Source organism: Ambystoma mexicanum, chromosome 4q (assembly GCF_040938575.1).
Source record: "Ambystoma mexicanum isolate Mex_15411 chromosome 4q, UKY_AmexF1_1, whole genome shotgun sequence".
NCBI classification, from domain to species: Eukaryota; Metazoa; Chordata; class Amphibia; order Caudata; family Ambystomatidae; genus Ambystoma; species Ambystoma mexicanum.
Genome location: NC_090928.1, coordinates 888,402,202 through 888,422,909, shown reverse-complemented (window position 1 = coordinate 888,422,909; position 20,708 = coordinate 888,402,202). Strand labels below are relative to the sequence as shown.

General features: G+C 45.5%; 1 protein-coding gene across 4 annotated transcripts in view; it reads right to left on the bottom strand.

Annotated features, from left to right (window-relative positions):
• The window catches only part of PREPL (prolyl endopeptidase like), a 915,395-nt gene that overhangs the window by 58,119 nt on the left and 836,568 nt on the right, over window positions 1–20,708 (bottom strand). For all 4 annotated transcript variants that reach the window (XM_069608452.1, XM_069608451.1, XM_069608454.1 and 1 more), the window contains one exon: window positions 2,236–2,385. In XM_069608452.1, coding sequence (XP_069464553.1) covers window positions 2,236–2,385 — 150 coding nt within the window. The remainder of the gene's footprint in view (window positions 1–2,235; window positions 2,386–20,708) is intronic.

Sequence of the window (20,708 nt, the reverse complement as noted above, 5' to 3'; positions counted from 1 at the left end):
AATGGGGTGTCACCTATGGTGCTGCTGCCACTAGAGGCAGTGCCTTCTGTGGCATCCATTGGGGGGACCTGTGGTGCTGCTGTTGTGGGCATGCTGGCTGCTGGGGTGCCTGTTGATGTTCCCTCCTCTGTGCTGCCACCTGATTTGTGCTGCTGCCATGTCTTGATGCGTGCAGTTGAGGTGGAGGGTCTTTGGCCGTTGGTCTTGGCCCTCTTTGCAGGTGTGCTGGTAGGGGTGTCCTGATGCTCGTCGTTTGGATCGGACCCTGTGGTGGAGTAAAGGAGGGCGAGGGTTATTAATGGGTCTGTGGGAATTGGAATGGCATTGTATCACATGCATTGGGGTGGTACCTGAGGGTGATTTGGGTCGGGGCCTTGGAGGTGCTTTCATTTGTGTGTGGAGTGAGGGTGCAGTTGTTTGGCAGCCTGCAGTTAGGGTGTGCCTGCTGCATGTGTAGTGGGTGTTTTAGGGGTTTTTAATTATTTATGTATTTATTGTGAGTTTTAAAGTGCGCTATCAGGCCAATGTGTGTGGACGTTCTCCTGGACATGTGTTTCTGTTGCACTATGTGGACACATGGTACTTCACATGATTGGACATTGTGGATTTAGCTTTGTTTCATTTGGGCCACCTACCTGATTCTTCGGATGTCTGCACTCCTTTCTCCATCCCTCCGACTCCCTCTATGCTCTCCATTCCAATGGTGGAGGCACAGATTTCTTCCCAGGGGGTCAACTTGATGGGTGATTCCGATCCTCCCCCGGTGGCTGTGGCAATGTTGCGGTTGGCAGAAAGTATGCTACGGACGCGTATCCGCAGGTCGTCCCATCGCTTTCTGCATTGCTGTGGGTTGCGGGGTGCGGTCCCCACCGCACTTACCCGCTGTGCCACCAGAGCCCATATGGCCTTCTTGTTCGCAAGTGCCGTCCTGGTCATTTGCGTCGAGAAGACGACGGCAGCATTCTCCTGGAGGGTCTCTGTTAGCACGGTGAGTTCCTCACGGGAGAAGTGGACCTGCCGCTTGCGGTCGCACGCTTTCTTCGCTACTTTTCCCATTTTTCTTGGTTTCGCTAGGGTGGATGACGGGTTGGGGTGTGTTTCAGGGTAGTGTTTTTAGTGGTTGTGTGGATTTTGTGGTTTTATAGGTGTACGGCAGGATGTTTCCCGTTCCGGGCCCATGTTTTTACTTCCGTTTCCGTATATTTACGGTCACCGTACTTTCCGGTTGGCGCTCACTGCGGTGTCCGCTAAGATGGGTGGCGGTATTGCACCTAGGGCGCCGTACGGCGGCGGTGTGGGCCGTTTTGGGGTCATTTCCGCCATCGCGGACTTTGCACTTCCGCCATGCCGTGGTGCTCGCGCCCGATGGGTCGGAATGGGCCGCACTTTGCTCCATCGTGCAATGGCGGAAACGCTATTTACGCTGTGGCGGTCCGGTCAGTCACTTTCCGCCAGGGTCGTAATGAGGGCCAGTGCGATAGTTAAGAACACTGGAACCGGTGAGGGGGGAGGGGGAAGGGTTGGAGGGAGGGATTGGGACAATGTTGAGTCCCGAAGTTCATGTTTAAAGAAATGCTAATAAAAACTTATTTTAAAAAAAGAAAAATGCTCAGGCTATTCTACCCTCGCAGATGCCATTCTATCATACACCCATTTAAGCATTTGCAGATTTTGCACAACTTAGCCATTTGGCCTTCTTTGGCCTTTATCGTTACTCCCAAATCCCCTCTATCAAGCCAACATTCATTGGCTTTTCCCATTACGCAACACATGCAGTTCAATACTTTATGTATTCCCTTCATCTGTCTCACTAATACAGATTCTATCTCCGAACTTTCTGTCGAGGAGAAATATTCCTAATTCTTCTTGAGCTTTATGCTCCTCACTGTCCCGAGAAATAGTTTTGCTCAGAAAGTCGGCCCCGTTCTTTTTTGACTGTTGCCCCTTCTCTCAGGAACTCCTTTCCTCTTGAAATCACTCTTTGTTCTTCCCACTTTTTCATTAGGTGCAATTTCAAGAGATGGCACTTTCAGTCAGCTATTAATAGCTGGCTTTCGATCTGAATTCACCCTCCTCGTTCACAGTACAGTGCATATAAGTTATATATTGGGGCATTCATTAAAGATGAATTAATACTTTCGGCTGCGGAGGTTCATTTTATATCCTTTACATATTTACTTACCAATAACTACAAATGTATGTTTTATGAACGCACAATGTTTTTTTTCATCATACCTGTGATTTAATATTTTGATAAGGACAGTAACTTTTGATGTACTCCAAAGACCTTTCATTGGACAACGGATTGCCCCACTCCTCCTGTTCTTCAATTGTAAGTGGTAATAATTCATCTAGCATGGTATTGAGAACATCAAGGAAAGGGGCCTGTAAAAAAATAAATACAAATTTGAAATAAGATGAACATGATATACAATTTTAAATATGAAGAATTAACTAATGCACAAAACATATGGGCACAGGTTAAGTGATACTTCTAGTCATCACCAGTTAAAAATAAAGGCTGTTCGAGAATCTTACATTGCAGTTGTAGATCTGATAACCAAACATGTTCATGTTTAAGATTGACCCACAGGATAGATGGGGATGAAAAATCACAATTTTCAATCTGGAAGAATTTTCACAAAACGTAGAAAATACACATCTCAGAGACAGCATCTAGTGTTGGGGGAAGCAGATGAAAATCTTGACCGATTGGCTGTAATTTTCTTCAATAAATTACATCTAGTGGAAAAAGCATTCCTTGAAAGTAACAAAGCTCTCTGCTATGACGTAGACATTCCACGTTGAGGAGAGGATTACATTTTTGTTGGAATTGAAACATTTGAATTGGTTAACTCAGAGTTTCTACTGATCATTTCTTTACCCACCTCTGTCTACCAAAAAGTTAGATTTATTATTTGGCTTTCAATCAGAAACACATTTCTAGTCTTCCAGTTGGTTACTGAAGTGAAGGATGGCCACAAACTCAGGTAAGATTTCTGTAAGTATTTATTTTCATAAATGAAGACCCTCCTGTCCAACGTGGATCTGATGACAGTACATGTTGCTTCCTTATATATATATACACTTAATGGAACCTTAGAAAGTTCTATGTCTCCTAGGAGGAGACCTAATAACATGTTCATCCTAAGTTGGCACATGAATGGCAACAACATACACAAAACAAGTTTAAATGTGGCATTTGGCCATAACATGTTTATGAATGCTGTTAACTGCTACCAAAACATGCTTATTTACTACAGTTGCTTATACGTTTCTCAAAAGGTGCATTTCACATAATTGATGTTTATTTCCTTATAAGGTAACTATAATATATCATGTGCTGCAACACTTAATATAAATAAATAACATTTGAAAACTTTAATCATATAAGTATGTGGTAAATTATATAGCACACCTCCCTTCCTATATACCAAGGCGATGGCAAATATTTACTCTCACTTTATATTAGGCCTCACAGCAATCCTACCCTTGTTCCACGTGTGGCCATCACTCAAGATTACTGCATCATCCAATACCTTTTTCACTCTGAATGGACCACTAAATTTGCTCTCAACCTTAAGTACATCCACAGGCCATCGAACCCAGACCTGATCTCTGTGTTCCACTCTTGTGAGTCTCACATTAAAGTTTTTAACTCTTTCTTGGTTGAATTTTTTGTCTTACCTTTTCTCTTAACTCGTATTCATTCTGTTCAAAAAATTTCAACCTCCTAAACCGTACATGAGTAGCAGCTTTTCTTCTTCTTAGCATTTCAAAGGGGATCAAACCCGTTGTAGCATGGGGAGACAATCTGTATGATAATGCCAGCTTTTCTACGTCATCTTCCCAATTCAAGCCCGTTGTAGCATGGGGTGACAATCTGTACGTTAATGCCAGCATTTCTACGTCATCTTCCCAATTCTTTCCCGCATGAACGGACATGCAAATCCTTTGCATTAAAGTTCTATTGAATCTCTTGACTATCCGATTTGTGGAGGGATGAAACACTGATGTTTTGTGATGTTCAACACCCATATTGTCCAAACATTTTCTCATTAGTCTAGAGGTGTACTGGACCCCATTATCTGTTAACATTTTCCTTGAAATACCTTCCCTCTGGAAAATGTCATTCATGCATTTAACAACGGCTCTGGGGTCAGACCTTACCTCTACCCATTTGGAATACAATTTCACCATAACTATCACATACTTTTTCTGCCCCTCCTTGGACATCAGTGGACCCAATATGTCTAATGCAATGTATTTGTATGGAAAATTGGGTAGTTCTATCGGTTTAAGGGGTTGGACATGGGTATTAATTACTCAGATGAAGAGCATGTGGTACAATTCTTTATCATTTCCTCTACCTCGGTGTCTAAACCTGACCACCAATAATCTGAGCGAAGAATTCCTTTCATTTTGGAGATGTCCATGTGACTGTTGTGAGCTACCTCTAAGAGTTTTTTTTCTCACCCAATGGGAGGAATAATCCAACCAGCTCTCACTACATGGGAGGTAATGACCGAAAATATCGTAAATAAAAAACCGAATGGTTGAAATGTTTGGATTTCGGCTGTACTGTAATTACGTACAGCTGAAAAACCGAACATTTCAACCATTCAGCTTCATTATAGCAAACAAGGGAAGCAGGGTTGTGGGGGTTTACTCTGCACCCTTCTTTGCTATAATGTAATCAGGGTTGTCCCCCGTATCCAAAACAACAAGGTTTATGAAAAAAAAGAAAAGGACCCTGCAGCACCGGTTCCCATCCACGGAAGTGAAGGGAACTCGCTCTGCAGGGACTCTGCAGCACACAGCGAGGTGTGCCGCCAAAAGGTAAGTAAGGGGGTCAGGGGAGCGGGTGTAGAAAGGCCATGTAGTAAAGGGGTGATTATTTTGAATACGAACATTTAGAATGCGAGATTTTAATCTTCAAAATGTTCGTATTCGAAATAATTACATATATCCACATGGGAACCTTCTATTCCCAATTCATCTATTACCTTGTCAAATACTCCCAAGCCCATGTCGGGTATCCATCCTGCCCAATTGTTATGAACAAAATCTTTTACTTTAATAAGTTCATGGTCATTTCTCAGAGAGTTATCCCATTATTCTTGTGTTATGGATAACCCACAGAACCAGAAGACATCCTGTAAAGTCAACTGTCTTCATCACATATGTCAACTGAATTTCTGGAAAGACAATCCGCTATGACATGATAATTTCCTGGAACATACCCGATTTGATAATCATGTCCCTGTATGGATGTTACCCAATTGATTATGCGCCTGGAAACGCCATCCAACCCTTTTGACGTAAGAACTGCCACCAAGGGCTTATGATCGGAAATTGAGAACTTTCTGCCCCATGACAACATTTAAAATTTTGTAACCACCCATGTCACTGACAATGCCTCTATTTCAATAACAGAATAGCTGTGTTCAGCATCCTTCAGTGACCTAGAAGCAAAAGCAACTACCTTGTCACAGTCATTATGAAAATGTCTTTACATGGGTCAAAAGGTGAAATAATTGGGGCATTAGGAATTGCACTGTTGATGTCACAGGATTCTGTGTCACAATCTTTTGTCCATTCAAATGTTTGCTCTTTATTTTTACAAAGGTTTCTTATGTTTATGCATTTGAAAAAGCTTTCACAAATCTTGAGTAATATTCAACCACTCCCAAGAATAACATGACCTTGTGTTTATCTTTGGGTGGTGAGGTCTGTACTATGGAAGAAACTAATCCTTCGCTTGGAGATATTCCTTCACCTGACAGTGTCCTAGATGATCAATACGTGAAACCCTAAAACAAAATTCAGATTTTTGAAGGGTTAATCCTGCCAGCCTAAGTTTGTCTAGTACTACTTTCAATTTTGCATCATGGTCTTTGGCCAAGGAACCCATTATCAGGATTGAATCCTGATAATAGAACACTCCAGAGACGTCATCCACAACATCCATCATTCTCTGAAAGAATGCAGTGGCTGATATTAATCCAAAAGGCATCCTTTTAAACCTAAAGGTGCCAGCCTGCATAATGAATATGATATGGTCTCTAGAATTAGGATGCAATCTGACCTGATGGTATGCTGATGCTAGATCTAGAGTGGAGAACAGTCTAGCACTAGCCGTGAGACTGACCAGCTCCCCAATACTTCGAAGGGTAAAGCGATCAAGCACAACACATTTGTTCAAGGCCATTAAGTCCACACAGAGGCGGGCACTTCCATTCGGCTTCATGACTGCTACCACTGGGGAACACCAATCAGAAGCCTCTACAGGTTCTATAATGTCTTCATTTATCAACCTAGTAATCTCCTTGGTTACTTCCTCTCTAAGGGCAAGAGGAACACACCCTAATTTGGGAGCTACAGGAAAGGACCTTTATTTTGTAGCATTTCCATTTCATGCATCCCAATCTTTCTCTGAATACATCAGGAATGTTGTTTTCAGGTGCTGAACAGATGGTGGTAACACAACCGGGAACTTCAGGGTTGATTGTCAAACCCATGTCACACTTTTGGTAACATTCCAAAAGACACCTGCCTCTGTCATAAACATTAATTTTGTCTTTGGTCATTTTATTTTTGCATTACATTGTTGCAAGAAACCACCCTAACATTGTTATTCTTGAGCCACCATAGCCTTCACATGGGATTACCCAAGACTAACATTAGAGAATTCGGATTGCCACGCATCCCTACTAGTCTAACCCTGAGTCAATAAGCATCTTTACCGCAATACCATTAATAATGTTGTGAAGGGAGCAAACCCATCCTACCACCTTAGGCGCTTTAGGGTGAGGCGAGTCCAAGTGGGAGGGAAGCATTTTAAATGTCCCCACATGATCATAATATTGTATGCAATTTAGAGGTTTAGACATAGTGCGTGTATATAAGCAGACGCCACTTTGCAGATATTAAGTAGCCATAGTCAAAGCATAGGGTCTGCATGGCCATGCAATATTCAGTGCGTCAGACACAGCCCACAAGCCTGAAGGAGAAATCTGAATAGGCCCAAGTGCTGATGAGAGAGGCCCATGCTGCTAACTTCCATAGAAACCCTTCTTTGTTTTATAATTGTTGCCAATATGTTTGTTCTAAGAAGGAATGTGCCTTCTAGTACGTGTTATCACACACAGGCCAAAGCAGGCCTCCCACCCCCACCCAGCCAACCATAAGTTACAGCCCCTAAAACTGCCCCAGTCCCAAGACCCTTGAATTCCAAGATACCAGTTGACCCCAGACAACTGACCATAAACCAATCCACCATAAAAGATCTAAGACCATGGTCATCCCACCTTTATTTCACAATGACATGATTTGTATTACAAGGTACAGGGAGGGATACATTATAGTTCAAAAGCGAGGGTGGAAGCCTTGGAAGCCGAAAGATGCAATTGGATGAGTGAAGTGTGTGTGGGTTAGTGTGACCTCTAGACTCCCCCTGTGCTAGTCTTTGAGCATGCCAGGTGCACTACATATTGATAGAATAGCACTATTTACAAATGTAGCTAATTGCTCCTTTGGCCTTGGTTCTCTGGAGACGATGAGCCCAGCAGACCCCACGTGATGGAAAACAGAGCGACTGGGCTGGGACCAATGGCCTGGCATCCCCTATGGAGCAGGCCTGCCATTTATAGGGTCGCACCAACCAGCCACGCAGGTTTTCACTATATGTAATGACAAAGTCTATGACGCTGTATCACTTTTTTCAGCTTCTGCTTGAACCCTTTTTTGGCTAGGACGTTCCATGGCAGCAGAGTTCTTTGCTGACGCACCTATTTTTGTAGAAATAAAACTTATTATGCTTGCAAGAGTTTCTTGGGCCTTTTTTCCCTAGCGGGTTGTATTTTTTCTGGTGTGAGCGTTTAGGGGCGTGCTTTCAATAAGTACAATTGAGTGGGGCTTCTCATCAACCTTTTTGAGGGACCCACCTCACATACTGAACAACTGGTACCAGGGGCTTCATTATAAGATGGAGATTCCTCTGAACATTCATTTTCAACATTCTCATACATTTTTTTCACAGGTTTTCGGCACAAGTTTTGATAGCACTTGGTGAAATGACCCCTTTTTCCACATTTCCCACACTGAGCTTTGAGAGATGGGCATGCAGGAAATTTTGCTAAATGGGGGTAACTCCCACATCAGAAGCATTTTCAGGGAACCGTAGAGGCTACCAGTTTGTTACTGGCAGAGTTATCAACTTTTGCCTCTTGTTTATCTCTTTTTGCTAGGGGTTTCTTTCTCAGTGACATTTTTTAATTTTGAGATGACACCACACTAATGGTGTCTTTGGGCTCCTTGGAGTCCAATTCTTTGACACATGATAACATATGTTCAACCCTTTTTGCAATTTCTAACATCCTCTAAACTCTCAGATCTCTCTTATTTTGAGTTCTTTAACCTTTAACATAAACTGATCACAAAGACGCTCATCATAGGATGCGCCAATATTACAAGTGTTAGCACGCTCCCTTAGAGCAGTAATGAAGGCTTCAATAAATTCATCCTTGCCATGTTCCCTTGTGCTGAAGTGATAGCACTGTAAGGTAATGCTAACTTTTTTCATAATGTTTATCTAACTTCTTCAAGATTACATCATATGCAGTAGGTAGATCTATGCCTTCACGAGCTGACTTGGGAGTAGTAGCAAGGTCAGGCAGACTTTTTAAAACCCTTCTGCCCTCATAACCCAAACAGTGCATCAAGGGAGCTCTTCACCTCTGAGTATTGAAATTCGGGCCATGGATGGCAGTTACATAGTCAACAAGGTCGTCCCTGCAAGTGTTCCATGGAACTAGTGGTTCACTAGGGGTCTGGAGAAAATGAGGACATAGGTTAGGCATGTTTATTTCAAACAACAGCAGCTATATAATGCTATTAAAGTAATGTGATAGGGAGATGCTATGCCACTATAGAAATTGAATAAAACACAGAGGCCCTCATTAGGACCTTTGGCGGAGGACCATGGCGCTATTAGCACCATGGTCCATGGCGCTAAGCTGCCAACTCCGCCATGGGGGTTGGCGGACTTACCGCCCCATTCCGAGGTTGGCGGGGCGGTAAGTCCCCAATCCCCATTTACCCTTCCCCATTCCCATTTCTGGCCCCATAGGGCATAATGGGAGTGGGGAAGCCGTTAATTACGCCACCGTAAATTACGGTGGCGTAATTAACAACAAGGTCCCTTAGCGCCATGGATTTTAACGCCTGCTAAAAGCAGGCGTTAAAATCACCATGGCGCTAAGGGAACTCGTACTCAGGCGGTAAGGGGCGCCATGGTTTACGCCGGCGTAAACCCCTTACCGCCTGGGTCCTAATGAGGCTCAGTGAGTAGTGCAGACCTAAGACAAATGGTACACAGAATTGCAAGGAATCAGACAAGTGCTGGCCTGAGAATATGCATAAAGCGATGAGGAAATAATATTGGGCGTCGTAGATACAAATAGCTTCTGTCCGTGCCTCAGTTATGTCACTTAAGTAAGTTACAGCAGGGATGCCAAGGATAAATGCACCAAATATGAGGATAGTTTAGCAGCACATAAAACATGCACTTGCATGAAGTTCAGTTCAGTCAGAGAGGAATGAGATTCCACTGACAGAGAGGGAAAATACAAGTAGTAGTTCTTTTGGTGAAGCAATGAGTACCTCAGTATAAGTTGAAGAGACGGTGCTACGCATTAGGCGCTGACAGATAAATGAAACTAAGGGGTCACCATCAGTTCAGCAGAATCACCAATCAGTTCTGGACACTCACCAAGGCAATGTCGAATTCTGTAGGCGTAGACATCCAACGGAGCAGTCCAAAATTCGGCCTGCAAGTTACAAGGATTGGAGATGAGGTCTGCAGTGACGAAGAACAGGTGACAGCAGTGCCATGGCATGAAGATGTGAGGAGAAGGGACCGCAGGATAAGGATCATAGCATCAAGAAATTTACGCATGAAGCGTAACGATGTAAAATGACATTGTGGCACCAGGTGGCTTACACAGGAAGCGTAACCAGTCCTGATGAGCAACGAAAGGCGTTGGGCACGACTGTCAGGTAGCGAAGCAAATGAGGAAGAAGGAAAGGGAAGTGTGAGGTAACAGGTGACCACAAGTTGTGGAAGGTCCCCCTCCTCAGCGCCCAGCACACCCGGAGAGGAAGAAAGTCGGGAATGCAGTAATTTCCTCACACGGCAGTTTTTAGGAGAAAGTTGAGCAATATGAAGACGAGGACGGAGCTGTTTCCTCACACCGCAGTTTTCCGGGGAAACTTCAGGACAGCAAAAGCAGGACACAGCAGCAGAACCCAGAAGGAAGCATGGATCAGAGGAGAATTTCACCACAAGGGCCTCCAGGGGTTCAACTCGTCGCCATTCTGAAGTGAAGGATGTCCACAGACTCAAGTAAGTTTTCTGTAAGTATTTATTTTCATAAATGAAGACCCTCCTGTCCAAGATGGATCTGATGACAGTACAGGTTGCTTCCTAATATATACACAGATATGGAACCTTACAAAGTTATATGTCTCCTAGGAGACCTAATAACATGTTGCTCCTAAGTGACACATGAATGGCAACAACATAAACAAAATAAGTTTAAATGTGGCATGTGGCCATAACATGTTTATGAATACTGTTAACTGCTATCAAAACATGTTTATTTACTACAGTTGCTTATAGGTTTCTGAAGATGCATTTCACATAACTGATGTTTATTTCCTTATACGGTAACTATAATAGATCATGTGCTGCACCACTAGACATAAATGAAAAAAATATGAGAACTTTAACAGGATAAGTATGTGGTAAAGTATATATACAAAGCAGCAAAATGACTGAGCAGAGAAAGCATCTCTGTAGGAAGGATGGAAACAGTTCTATCACTGCACGACTCTCAATCCAACAGCTGCAATACTCTTAGCAGCATGAACATCAGCACAAGTATTTGGGATTCTATTTGGTTTTGTAGCAACACATTTGTTGAGTAGTAAAATTGGTCGACCTAATTCTGGTAACCTGATTTTTCATTTTCTTTTAAATGGGGGTTTGCTCCATATACCCCTCCCTCAGCACTTTCCGAACCCTCAACCCCTTCAATACACCCTCTATAGATCTATGAAAATCACCCTATACAAAAAGTTGCTGAACTTAAACTGCCATCCTAATATTTTTTATGTGAGAAATCCTGAATTTGGTTCTTGATCGATTTGAATAGTTCTTGTATTTCTACACAATCGGTCCGTTTTATGGTCTTCTTTCAACTTGTTCTGGTTGATTAAATGTGCCCCGCTTGATAACAGGAAACAAAGTCCTCTTCTATAGCAAGGGCCACCAGTGCCTGGCTACTTCAAATAACTAATTCATCCAAGGGTCTAAGCAGAGTGGGAAACAGATACATAAAAGCAATATGCCTCACTTTTACAACCATTTCCTGCTCAACCCCATTTAAAATTAGGCAAGCAGAGTGCCTGTTTTGCAAGAAATGCAAGAACATTGCTTGTTCTGGTGAGGACCTGGGAGAGCAATGCCGTTCTAGAGACCGAATACAACCACTATTAGTGGGTTTCATATAATTTGAGATGTTCTAATCAATGCAGTGTCACTCAAAATAACAAAATTAAACTAGTGAAAAATGGTCACTATAATTATGTACTTAAATAATGTATTTGTGGTCTGCTTTTAGAAAAAACATTTCACAATATAAACTTGACTATAAAAATAAACACTTTTGCACACCAGCAAACAATATGACAATGATAATAAGTTAAATACATACTCAGCATAATTAAGTAAAATAACATTGTACTTTCTGGAACAATGACAACAGAAGTACTTGGTACACATGATACATCATCAGATAACATCAATAGCCTTAACGATTTGCATCCCCAGGGTGGGTAAAAACACCAGATTTAATTTTTGGTGAGTGATAGCCCATTGAAATGTATGGGCGTGTAGGGGGCTTGGCGGGTGAGTTACCTGATTACAAGGCAGGTGATGCCCACCAAAAGTGTTGAGAGGTAAGAACATCCCCTTTTATGCGTTTAAAAACAACAAGAGTCAACAATGCTGAATTACCTGATATAATATACCAAAACATATTACGTGTTAAAAAGCTGACAGAGTTAATAAAAGAACTTAAAGAGTGACAATGGCATTGCAGTGTATCCATTCAAACAATTAGCAAGTATCTCCAAGATTCCTCCTGTCTTTGTTTATTTATTTATTTTTATTGTGCATTTAGTTATAAAACTTTAGCACACAAATACATTCAACAATTATACCATAAACAATCAAAATTATTTTCACATCATTTCATATACAAAGGCATACCAGCAACTAAAATTCACATATATAAAACTACGTATTATCATCGAAAATTCATAATAACATCACCTATTTACCTATAAATAAAAAGATACATAGCAATAGAAAACCAGTAAAAATAATTAAAACATTCTCCCAGATGCCCAATTGATAACAACTTCAGGTTATTTAGCAGCAAGTATTTAAGCAGCAATTTTCCACACATGTGTAACAGCAATAGTTAAAGGAATGGTTTGGTCAGAAATTTTTATTGGCCCTACGGGTCGGCCATGTGTTTTTAAGCTTAAGTCGCTCGATATTCGAAAAATTTCCTATGGACCTTACCCAAGTTTTCGTCCATTAAACGCACGCGAAAACAAGCAGCAGGGTGCAGCCATTTTGTGATAATCCTATCACTTGCCCCATCGCCCTGGGTGACCTGCTTTTGCGGCACTAAAACACATCCCCCGCCCCTGAGCCTGTCATCAGCAGACGCGTACCGCCCATTTTACAACGCCAAAGCACGTCTCGTGTCAACATTCACTGCGCTTCAGCTAATGACGTGTCGCCATGGAAATGGCAGGACGCCTCTTTACTCAATAAGTATAAACAGACCGTTTGACAACACACAGCAGCAGATTTTCGATTCCATTCCTCTCTCTGTGTTACTTTGAGCATTCTGTGACTCGTTTCTGTGCTCTGGTCAGCTACCTTCACCGCTTGTGGCCCGTGTGAACACCTGTACCATTGCTATAAATTAGGTTAGTTTGTTTACCACACAATGGCTACAATAATGCCCTACATGTACGAGCCCGAGTATACCGAGGAGGAACTACTGGAAAGGGAAACATGCGAAAACGATGGGGCTTCGGACAGCAGTTGGCAGGACGAATCAACGGATGAAGACACTGGACCTAGTCGCATGGACTGTGTTTCCACCTGGTGCACATGCAATCGGTGCAAGCTAATGCCAACCGAGGACAAGAACTGCTGCTGCTGTGAAAACCCGGGATGCGTGGCCTACATTTTGGAAGGTGAGCCACGGCTGCAATGCATCACCGAGCTGCCAGACTTCAGGGCAGTCTGCCTTGCACGGTCCGTGTTGAGAATAATGATGGTGCTTATGCACGAACTTCGCGCAACTGTTCGTCCTTGTAATCCGAGTAACGAGTAAGTATACTCTGGTTGTGATGCCGCTACTATTTCATGATCATCTCCTATATTCAAAATTACATATACATTTCATTGTAACGCATGAAAGTCGTTCAATAGTGTGCAGTGTCTAGATAGCATTTGTTCGAGCAGAATGCCATTAGTTACAAGAATTGTCATTGCAACAAAGGTTAAATAAACTTATCTTGGTCATTTAAAAACAGTTTGTATCATTCTTTTTCACAGGTGGTACAGGCTGGTGGCCTATCGTTCCTTTACATGGTGGCTTCACAGGAGGCTTGGACACCGCGTTCAAAGAGTAATACCCGCCTGTGCCGTTGCTGCCATAAAACAAACCTTCCCCAGTGACAGCGGTCAGTACAGGGGATTTTCCCTCGCTGTGCTGCAACCTGACCTGTACAATGTGTAAAGTTTTGTATTTTTGTGCCATCAAAATAAGAAAGAAAATAAAACACCACATATATTTTAACAACGGTTGTTTCGATTTTTTAAATGAATCAAGTGTGTCTCCATTCAAGAGTCTTCCTGTGCCTTTCCTGCACTCCCACCGGCCCATCCACCCCCCCTATCAAAGGCAGTTTGCACCCGGGGATGAGCGCTGCCAGGGTGTGCTGTCAGGGGTGATAACGGCCAAGGTGCCAAACACCATGTATACTTCAAAGCTGTATCGTTCATGGGTGATTGTTCTCATGTCCACCTTCAGACCCTGTGTCTCCGGCAAGGATCCCCCCATCACGCTGGCCGCCCCCCTGCAATCCACTTAAGTGTGTCTCCATTCAGCAGTCTTCCTGTGCCTTATCTGCACGCCCCAGGCCCATCCATCCCACCCCCCTCTATCAAAGGCGGTTCGCGCCAGTGGATGCGTGCTGCCATGGGGGGCTGTCAGGGGCGCAAACAGCCAAGGTGCCAAACAGCATGTACACTTCAAAAGGTATCCCACGCCCAGGGGCCATCACTCACATGGCCTCCTCAGACCGCGTGTCTCCAGGCAGGCCTCCCCTGACGCTGGCCGCCCCCCTGCAATCCACATAAGTGTGTCTCCATTCAGCAGTCTTCCTGTGCCTTATCTGCACGCCCCAGGCCCATCCATCCCACCCCCCCTCTATCAAAGGCGGTTCACGCCAGTGGATGTGTGCTGCCATGGGGGACTGTCAGGGCCGCAAACGGCCAAGGTGCCAAACAGCATGTACACTTAAAAAGGTATACCACGCCCAGTGGCCATCGCTCACATGGCCTCCTCAGACCCCGTGTCTCTGCCCAGGAAACCCCCCTCACGCTGGCCGCCCCCCAGCAAACCACATAATACCACGACATATACACGTAATTCATTCACAAACGCACCCCTGTTTCTAATACTTTATAAACCACTTGATTTGTCTCATGAGAACATCATTGTGCTTTGCAAGTCAACTCCTGAACGAGCTACCGGAGAATCACTGAGATCGATGCTAATCTGCTCGTCGTGCTATCTGTGAACTTCAGTGTGCTAGCTGTGGCCATCTACCTGTTCTCCTGCCACAAACTACTGGGCTTGCTGAATCTAACTGTTTGTTGGTCAAGGTAAGGCCATGTATCACAGTCATATTTCGGTCATTTTTAAATTTCTATTTGCGAGTAGAGTACTCAATAGTGCTATGTTCATTGGTCTCATTGCTATTGACTTGAGTTCCAATTGTTATGCTATCAATAGATCTATTTATTTTCATCTGTGTAAATTGTCATCGAATTGCATCCTTTGCGGGTCGTGTCTATAATGTAAGCATGTTTCCTTCTCGTGCAAGACAGTACATCCAAGGGACGAGTCATATGTTCAGAGTTTAGTTCCATCATTTTTTAATTTGTGAAAGTAATGCAAATACTAAGCCGCGCTTGATGAACTGGTATAGTTCCGGCGACCAAAACAAACCTTGCATTGAACATGGTATGGTTCATTTACTTTTTTATGACATTTTTATTCATCAAGGTTTTATAATAATCTTGCTATTTACTTTTCAGAATTTTCAACAATGCCTGCCTGTTCGATTAGAGGCTGCCCTTCGAAGACCCATGCTAAATCTGAAGGCACTACAATGCATGTATTCCCTAAAACTGATGATCGAATAAGAGAATGGGTCAGACATTGCGGATATCCACTGGAAGAGCTTGAAAGTAGAGTCCAACAAGTCTTTGAGGACAAGAGGGGTGATCGATACCGCATCTGCAGCCGGCATTTTTCCTCGAACATGTACGCCACATCTTGGGTTGCAAAGAAGAATAAACGGCGAACGACACGAAAATTGCTCGCAAACTCTATTCCAACTCTATTCGTCCACATTCCGTCACTGGTGAGTCAAGTGTCCGGATTTAGCTTTAGGCCTTGCGGTAGTGTGTAGGTAGCCGACTGGATTAATTGATATTTTGGGTGTTGTGTCCCTTGTAATACTTTCGATATTGATATGAGTGTATAGCTTTTTGCATAATGACCTTTACCAATAAATTATCTTTCGATTTTATAACCCCCAAAGGAAATCTATTTATGGGCACAGGGAACTGTGCTATAGTGCGCATTTTCAATAGCATTATTCTCAAGTATTCTGTCGGCTTACATGGCAATTTTTAATATTGGCATTTCATTATCAAACAATAATTTTCCTTTGCTTGACTGTCCACTGAATCTGAAGCAAGAACATTCTACATCCGTGACGTGCCAGCAGTTAACAACCACTTCTAGCGCGTATCAGGTAATCTTACTTAGCTATTCCGCTACAGACTTGTTTTATGCATGTCAAGTAATAGTTTTTATGTATCGTGTAATTATTTTACCGGATGTTTGGTTAGTGCTTTCCAATTGATATACACCTTAGTTGTCGTCCCCTGGTGTTTGTTTTCAGTTATAATTAGTGTTACCCATACTAATGCGTAGTGTGGCAGTACCGGCCCCCGAGGGGGAGGATACCCACATGGCGCTTGAGGGCAGAGGCTCTGAAAGACAATGGCCCTCATTACGACCCTGGCGGTAAGTAAGCTACATTACCGCCATGGCGTAATCATCGTTTACGCCATGGACCGATGGCGTAAAGAGCGCCATATTCCGACCCATCGCGCACGAGCATTACGCCATGGCGGTAATGTAAACTACGCCATGGCGTAAACAGCCCTTACCGGCATTGAATGCCGCGCTGGGTGACCTACCGACACCCATCATAGCGGCGACCGTAATCAGCGGGCCCCGTAATTAGCGGGCCCCGTAATTAGCGGCCCCCGTAATTAGAGGTCACCGCAAATAGCGTCATTGCGGCAGAACGGGAAAGAGCACAGCGGCCATATTTAAAAACACAATCCATTGCCATCCCACCCAACCACACTACATCCGACCCTGAAACCCTGTGAATCCCATTACCCACCCATTTCCTCACCTAACCATGCCAAAAGTTGTTAAAAAAGTCTGCGACAGGCAGCGGCAGGACCGCTTCAGTCGCGAAGAACTGACTATGCTGGCAGAAACGCTGCAGGAGAAGGCAGACGTCGTCTTCTCATCAGAGATGACGAGACCAGCCATAGCCCGGAAAAAAGCAGTATGGGAACTCGTGGCACAACGCGTCAGTGCCGTAGGTACCACCCCACGCACCGCCAGACAGTGCCGCAAAAGGTGGGATGACCTCCGGCTCCGAGTAAGGGGCATACTGTCAGCAAACCGCAACCTGGGACTGGCAACTGGCGGTGGAGCAGACTCCCCACTGAAGATGCAGCCATGGGAGGAGACATGTGCCTCATTGGTCGGCATAGAGTGCATCGAGGGCGTCGGCGGAATGGAGAGAGGAGCCCCGACATCAGGAGACACAGGTAGGTGCCTCCAAATCAGCCTTGCAAAACACTCTGAATCACACTTACATGGGAATCACAATGTCGCCCCATATGGCAAACGCAACACATCAGCAGAAGACTCACACCCTGCACACATGCAGCATGTACACTCTACAGCAGGCACACACATTCCTGCATGCTCAACCCACCCAAAGGGAGACAACCTGTATGTCACGGCCTACAAAGTCCACCATCTATCCATCTAAACCATGGCACTCATCACAATGCCTGCTCAATGTCCGCTGAACCATCAATAACACATTCCCTCCTCTGCTCCACCACAGGCTCACACTCGGACACCGGCAGGGACGAGAGTGGCACCACCCCAGCCAAGAAGACCAGGACAGAGGGAAGAGGCCACCAACCATCCACCTCTGCTGGACCCATGGCCAACCCACAGCAGGCCAATATTCCTGTTGCCGAACAGCCCAGGGCAGCAATTCCCCCCGAGGAAAGGGACATGATGGCACCCACGGCGGACCCACAACCACTGCTGCCCACTGAGGGGATCGTGTCTGCGGGGAGCAGTACAGTCGGGGAGACTGCAGCCATCGCAGCCTGTTCCGACAGCGATGTGGCGAATGGGGATGTTGACATGGAAGGTCCCCCCCACACCCAACTTACCTCCCCACACCTGTCCCCATGTAGCCTGCATGGACAGGACACACAGGGGCAATCCCCTGGAGGTTCATGGCCAGCCACTCCAAGCCCAGTGGGAGTAGGGGAGGAGGGGAGTAGTCCTATTGGGCCTGCAATTGCAACCCCCATTGTGCCTGATTACAGCCAGGTGCTGGACCAAATATCAGCGAGGCAAGAACAACTGGCGTCAATCCTAACGCAGCATGTTGCTGATTGTGGAGGTGCCAGTTCAGGCATGGAGAGGGGTGCTGACAGCATCAAGGCAGCCATCCAATCAGCAAGCACGAACATATGCACGGAACTAGCCGCAGTGCGGAATATGATTAGTGAACTGATACGGACAATCATGGACACACGGCGTACCGAGCAGCCCGGTACCTCCTCAGCTGCAAGTTCGGCCCCATCCAGCCCTGTCCGCAGGTCATCCAGGACCCGGAGGAGTACAGGCAGGGGGGCCCCAGGTTCCGGGACACGGGGCTGGCAATAGTGCCCGCACAGTGGACCACTAAAACATTACCCACTTCACCACAGGCACTGGCACTCCTTTGCAGGGATTTCTGGGGGGAGGGGAAGGGGGGATTGGGTGTGTTGGGGTGTTCAGGGGGGAGGGGGGATTGGGTGTGTTGGGGTGTTCAGGGGGAGGGGGGATTGGGTGTGTTGGGGTGTTCAGGGGGGAGGGGGTATTGGGTGTGTTGGGGTGTTCAGGGGGGAGGGGGGATTGGGTGTGTTGGGGTGTTCAGGGGGGAGGGGGGATTGGGTGTGTTGGGGTGTTCAGGGGGGAGGGGGGATTGGGTGTGTCATATCTTTTCAGGAGCACAATACACTTTTACGTTTATCACAAACCAAATGTGTGGACATTGCTCATTGTGTATGTGTGCTTTATTGTTGTACAGTCTACAGTGTGCATATACCAGACACACACAGTGCCCCAAGTGCCGTCCACATGTTACACGCACACGCAGTGTGTGCTAGAAGCATTGGTCAATGAGATTCTGATGCATTTCACGGCCCTCCTGTGCATCGCTGCCTCCTTGAGGTGCTGCCCCATCCCCACCCTCATCATCCTCATCATCAGGTGGTTGCAGTTCTGCGTCAGGGGGCAGAGGCACGTTACGTCTGATGCACATATTGTGTAGCATGACGCATGCCATGACGATCTTCGCAAACCTTCTCATGGCGGTACAGGAGTGCCCCGCCAGACCTGCTGAGGCAGCGGAAACGTGCCTTCAGTAGGCCAAAGGCCTGCTCTATCACCACACGGGTACGTGCATGGGCACGGTTGAAGTCCTCCTCAAGCTGGTTCTGTGGGTTCCGGACTGGTGTAAGGAGCCACCTCTTCAGGGGATAGCCTGCATCACCTGTAAATGGGCAACAATGTATGTGTCAGGAATGAGATTGCTTTCTGAACATGACGCGCCACCATGCCTTGCATTCAACTGTTACTTTGCACCAGATTTAGTTGTGCTAATGGATTCACACTATGCAACCGGTATATGTTCATGGCTCTCATGTACTGTTTTGCATGCCAAGACACAATGCTGGGGGGACAATTGCCTTGTGAGTGCCCATCCACTGTGTCCGTTCAGGCCATTACTTTATGTGACCTGGCACGTGTCCTGTGAGGTCAATGCTCACATGATTGCAACATTGCTGTCTGGCTCATTATGACCCCAGGGAACAATACTGGTGTCAATGGGGAGAGTTTGTGGGTCTTGCTGTCTGTGTAGTGGTGCATTGATGTTCCTGTCCGACATGTGCCTCCTTTGTGCGCAGTTATGGGGACAGCCCTTTCAGTTGATGGTGTTTGGTGACGTGCATGTAGGTGCGTTCCTTTGGAGTCAATGTGGTCACATTTCGTACAATGCACTTGCAGATGGTTGTGTCATGGTTGGGGTACACTTTCATTCACATGTTAGGGCTGATTAGATCAGGCATCATGTATACTGTTGTCAGATGACGTGAGTGCTGCCTCAGGGTATGATCTGGCTACTGCTAGTCGCAGCCATGTGACTTATGCATCATTCCCCCCCCCTTTCTGCCAGGTGCAATATGCATTGGTACGTCGATCACCTACACACTTCGCATTTCCATGCTCATGACATTAGACTCACCGAGTAGGCAGGATCTTGGGCCTGCATGTCGCTCCATGTAGCGTGGTATTGTGGAGTTCCGAAGGACCATTGAATCATGCGTTGATCCGGGGAATCGGGCACAACAATGTGTTAAGATCCTGTTGGAGTCGCAGACCATTTGCACGTTGATTGAGTGAAATAGTTTACAGTTGCGGTATGGTACATCCATGGCATGTGGGACCACCAATTCAACATGGGTGCAGTCGATGGCACCAATGCAACCAGGTATGCCAGCTAGTGCATGGAAACCCACTTTGGTGTTGGCAATCTCCTGGGCAGACCGTGGCAATGAGATGTGGTCGTCTGTGTGCTTGAGGAGGACATCGAGCACTTGGATCAGTGTACGTGAGAATAATGGTTGGGATATGCCATGCAAGTGGCCCACTGTGTGCTGGTAGGTGCCTGTGGCCAGGAAGTGGAGCACGGACACGACCTTCAGTAGGGGCGGGATGGCGGTGGGTGTTTCTGTCATGCTGACGATGTCGTTGTGTATCATGTGCACAATGTTGGTGATGGTGTCCCGGTCCAGTCGGTACAGGGTGTGGATCTGCTCTGCGATGAGGTTGAATGGACTGGCTCTGATGCGTGGGATTGGGGGCTGCCTGTGTGGTGCC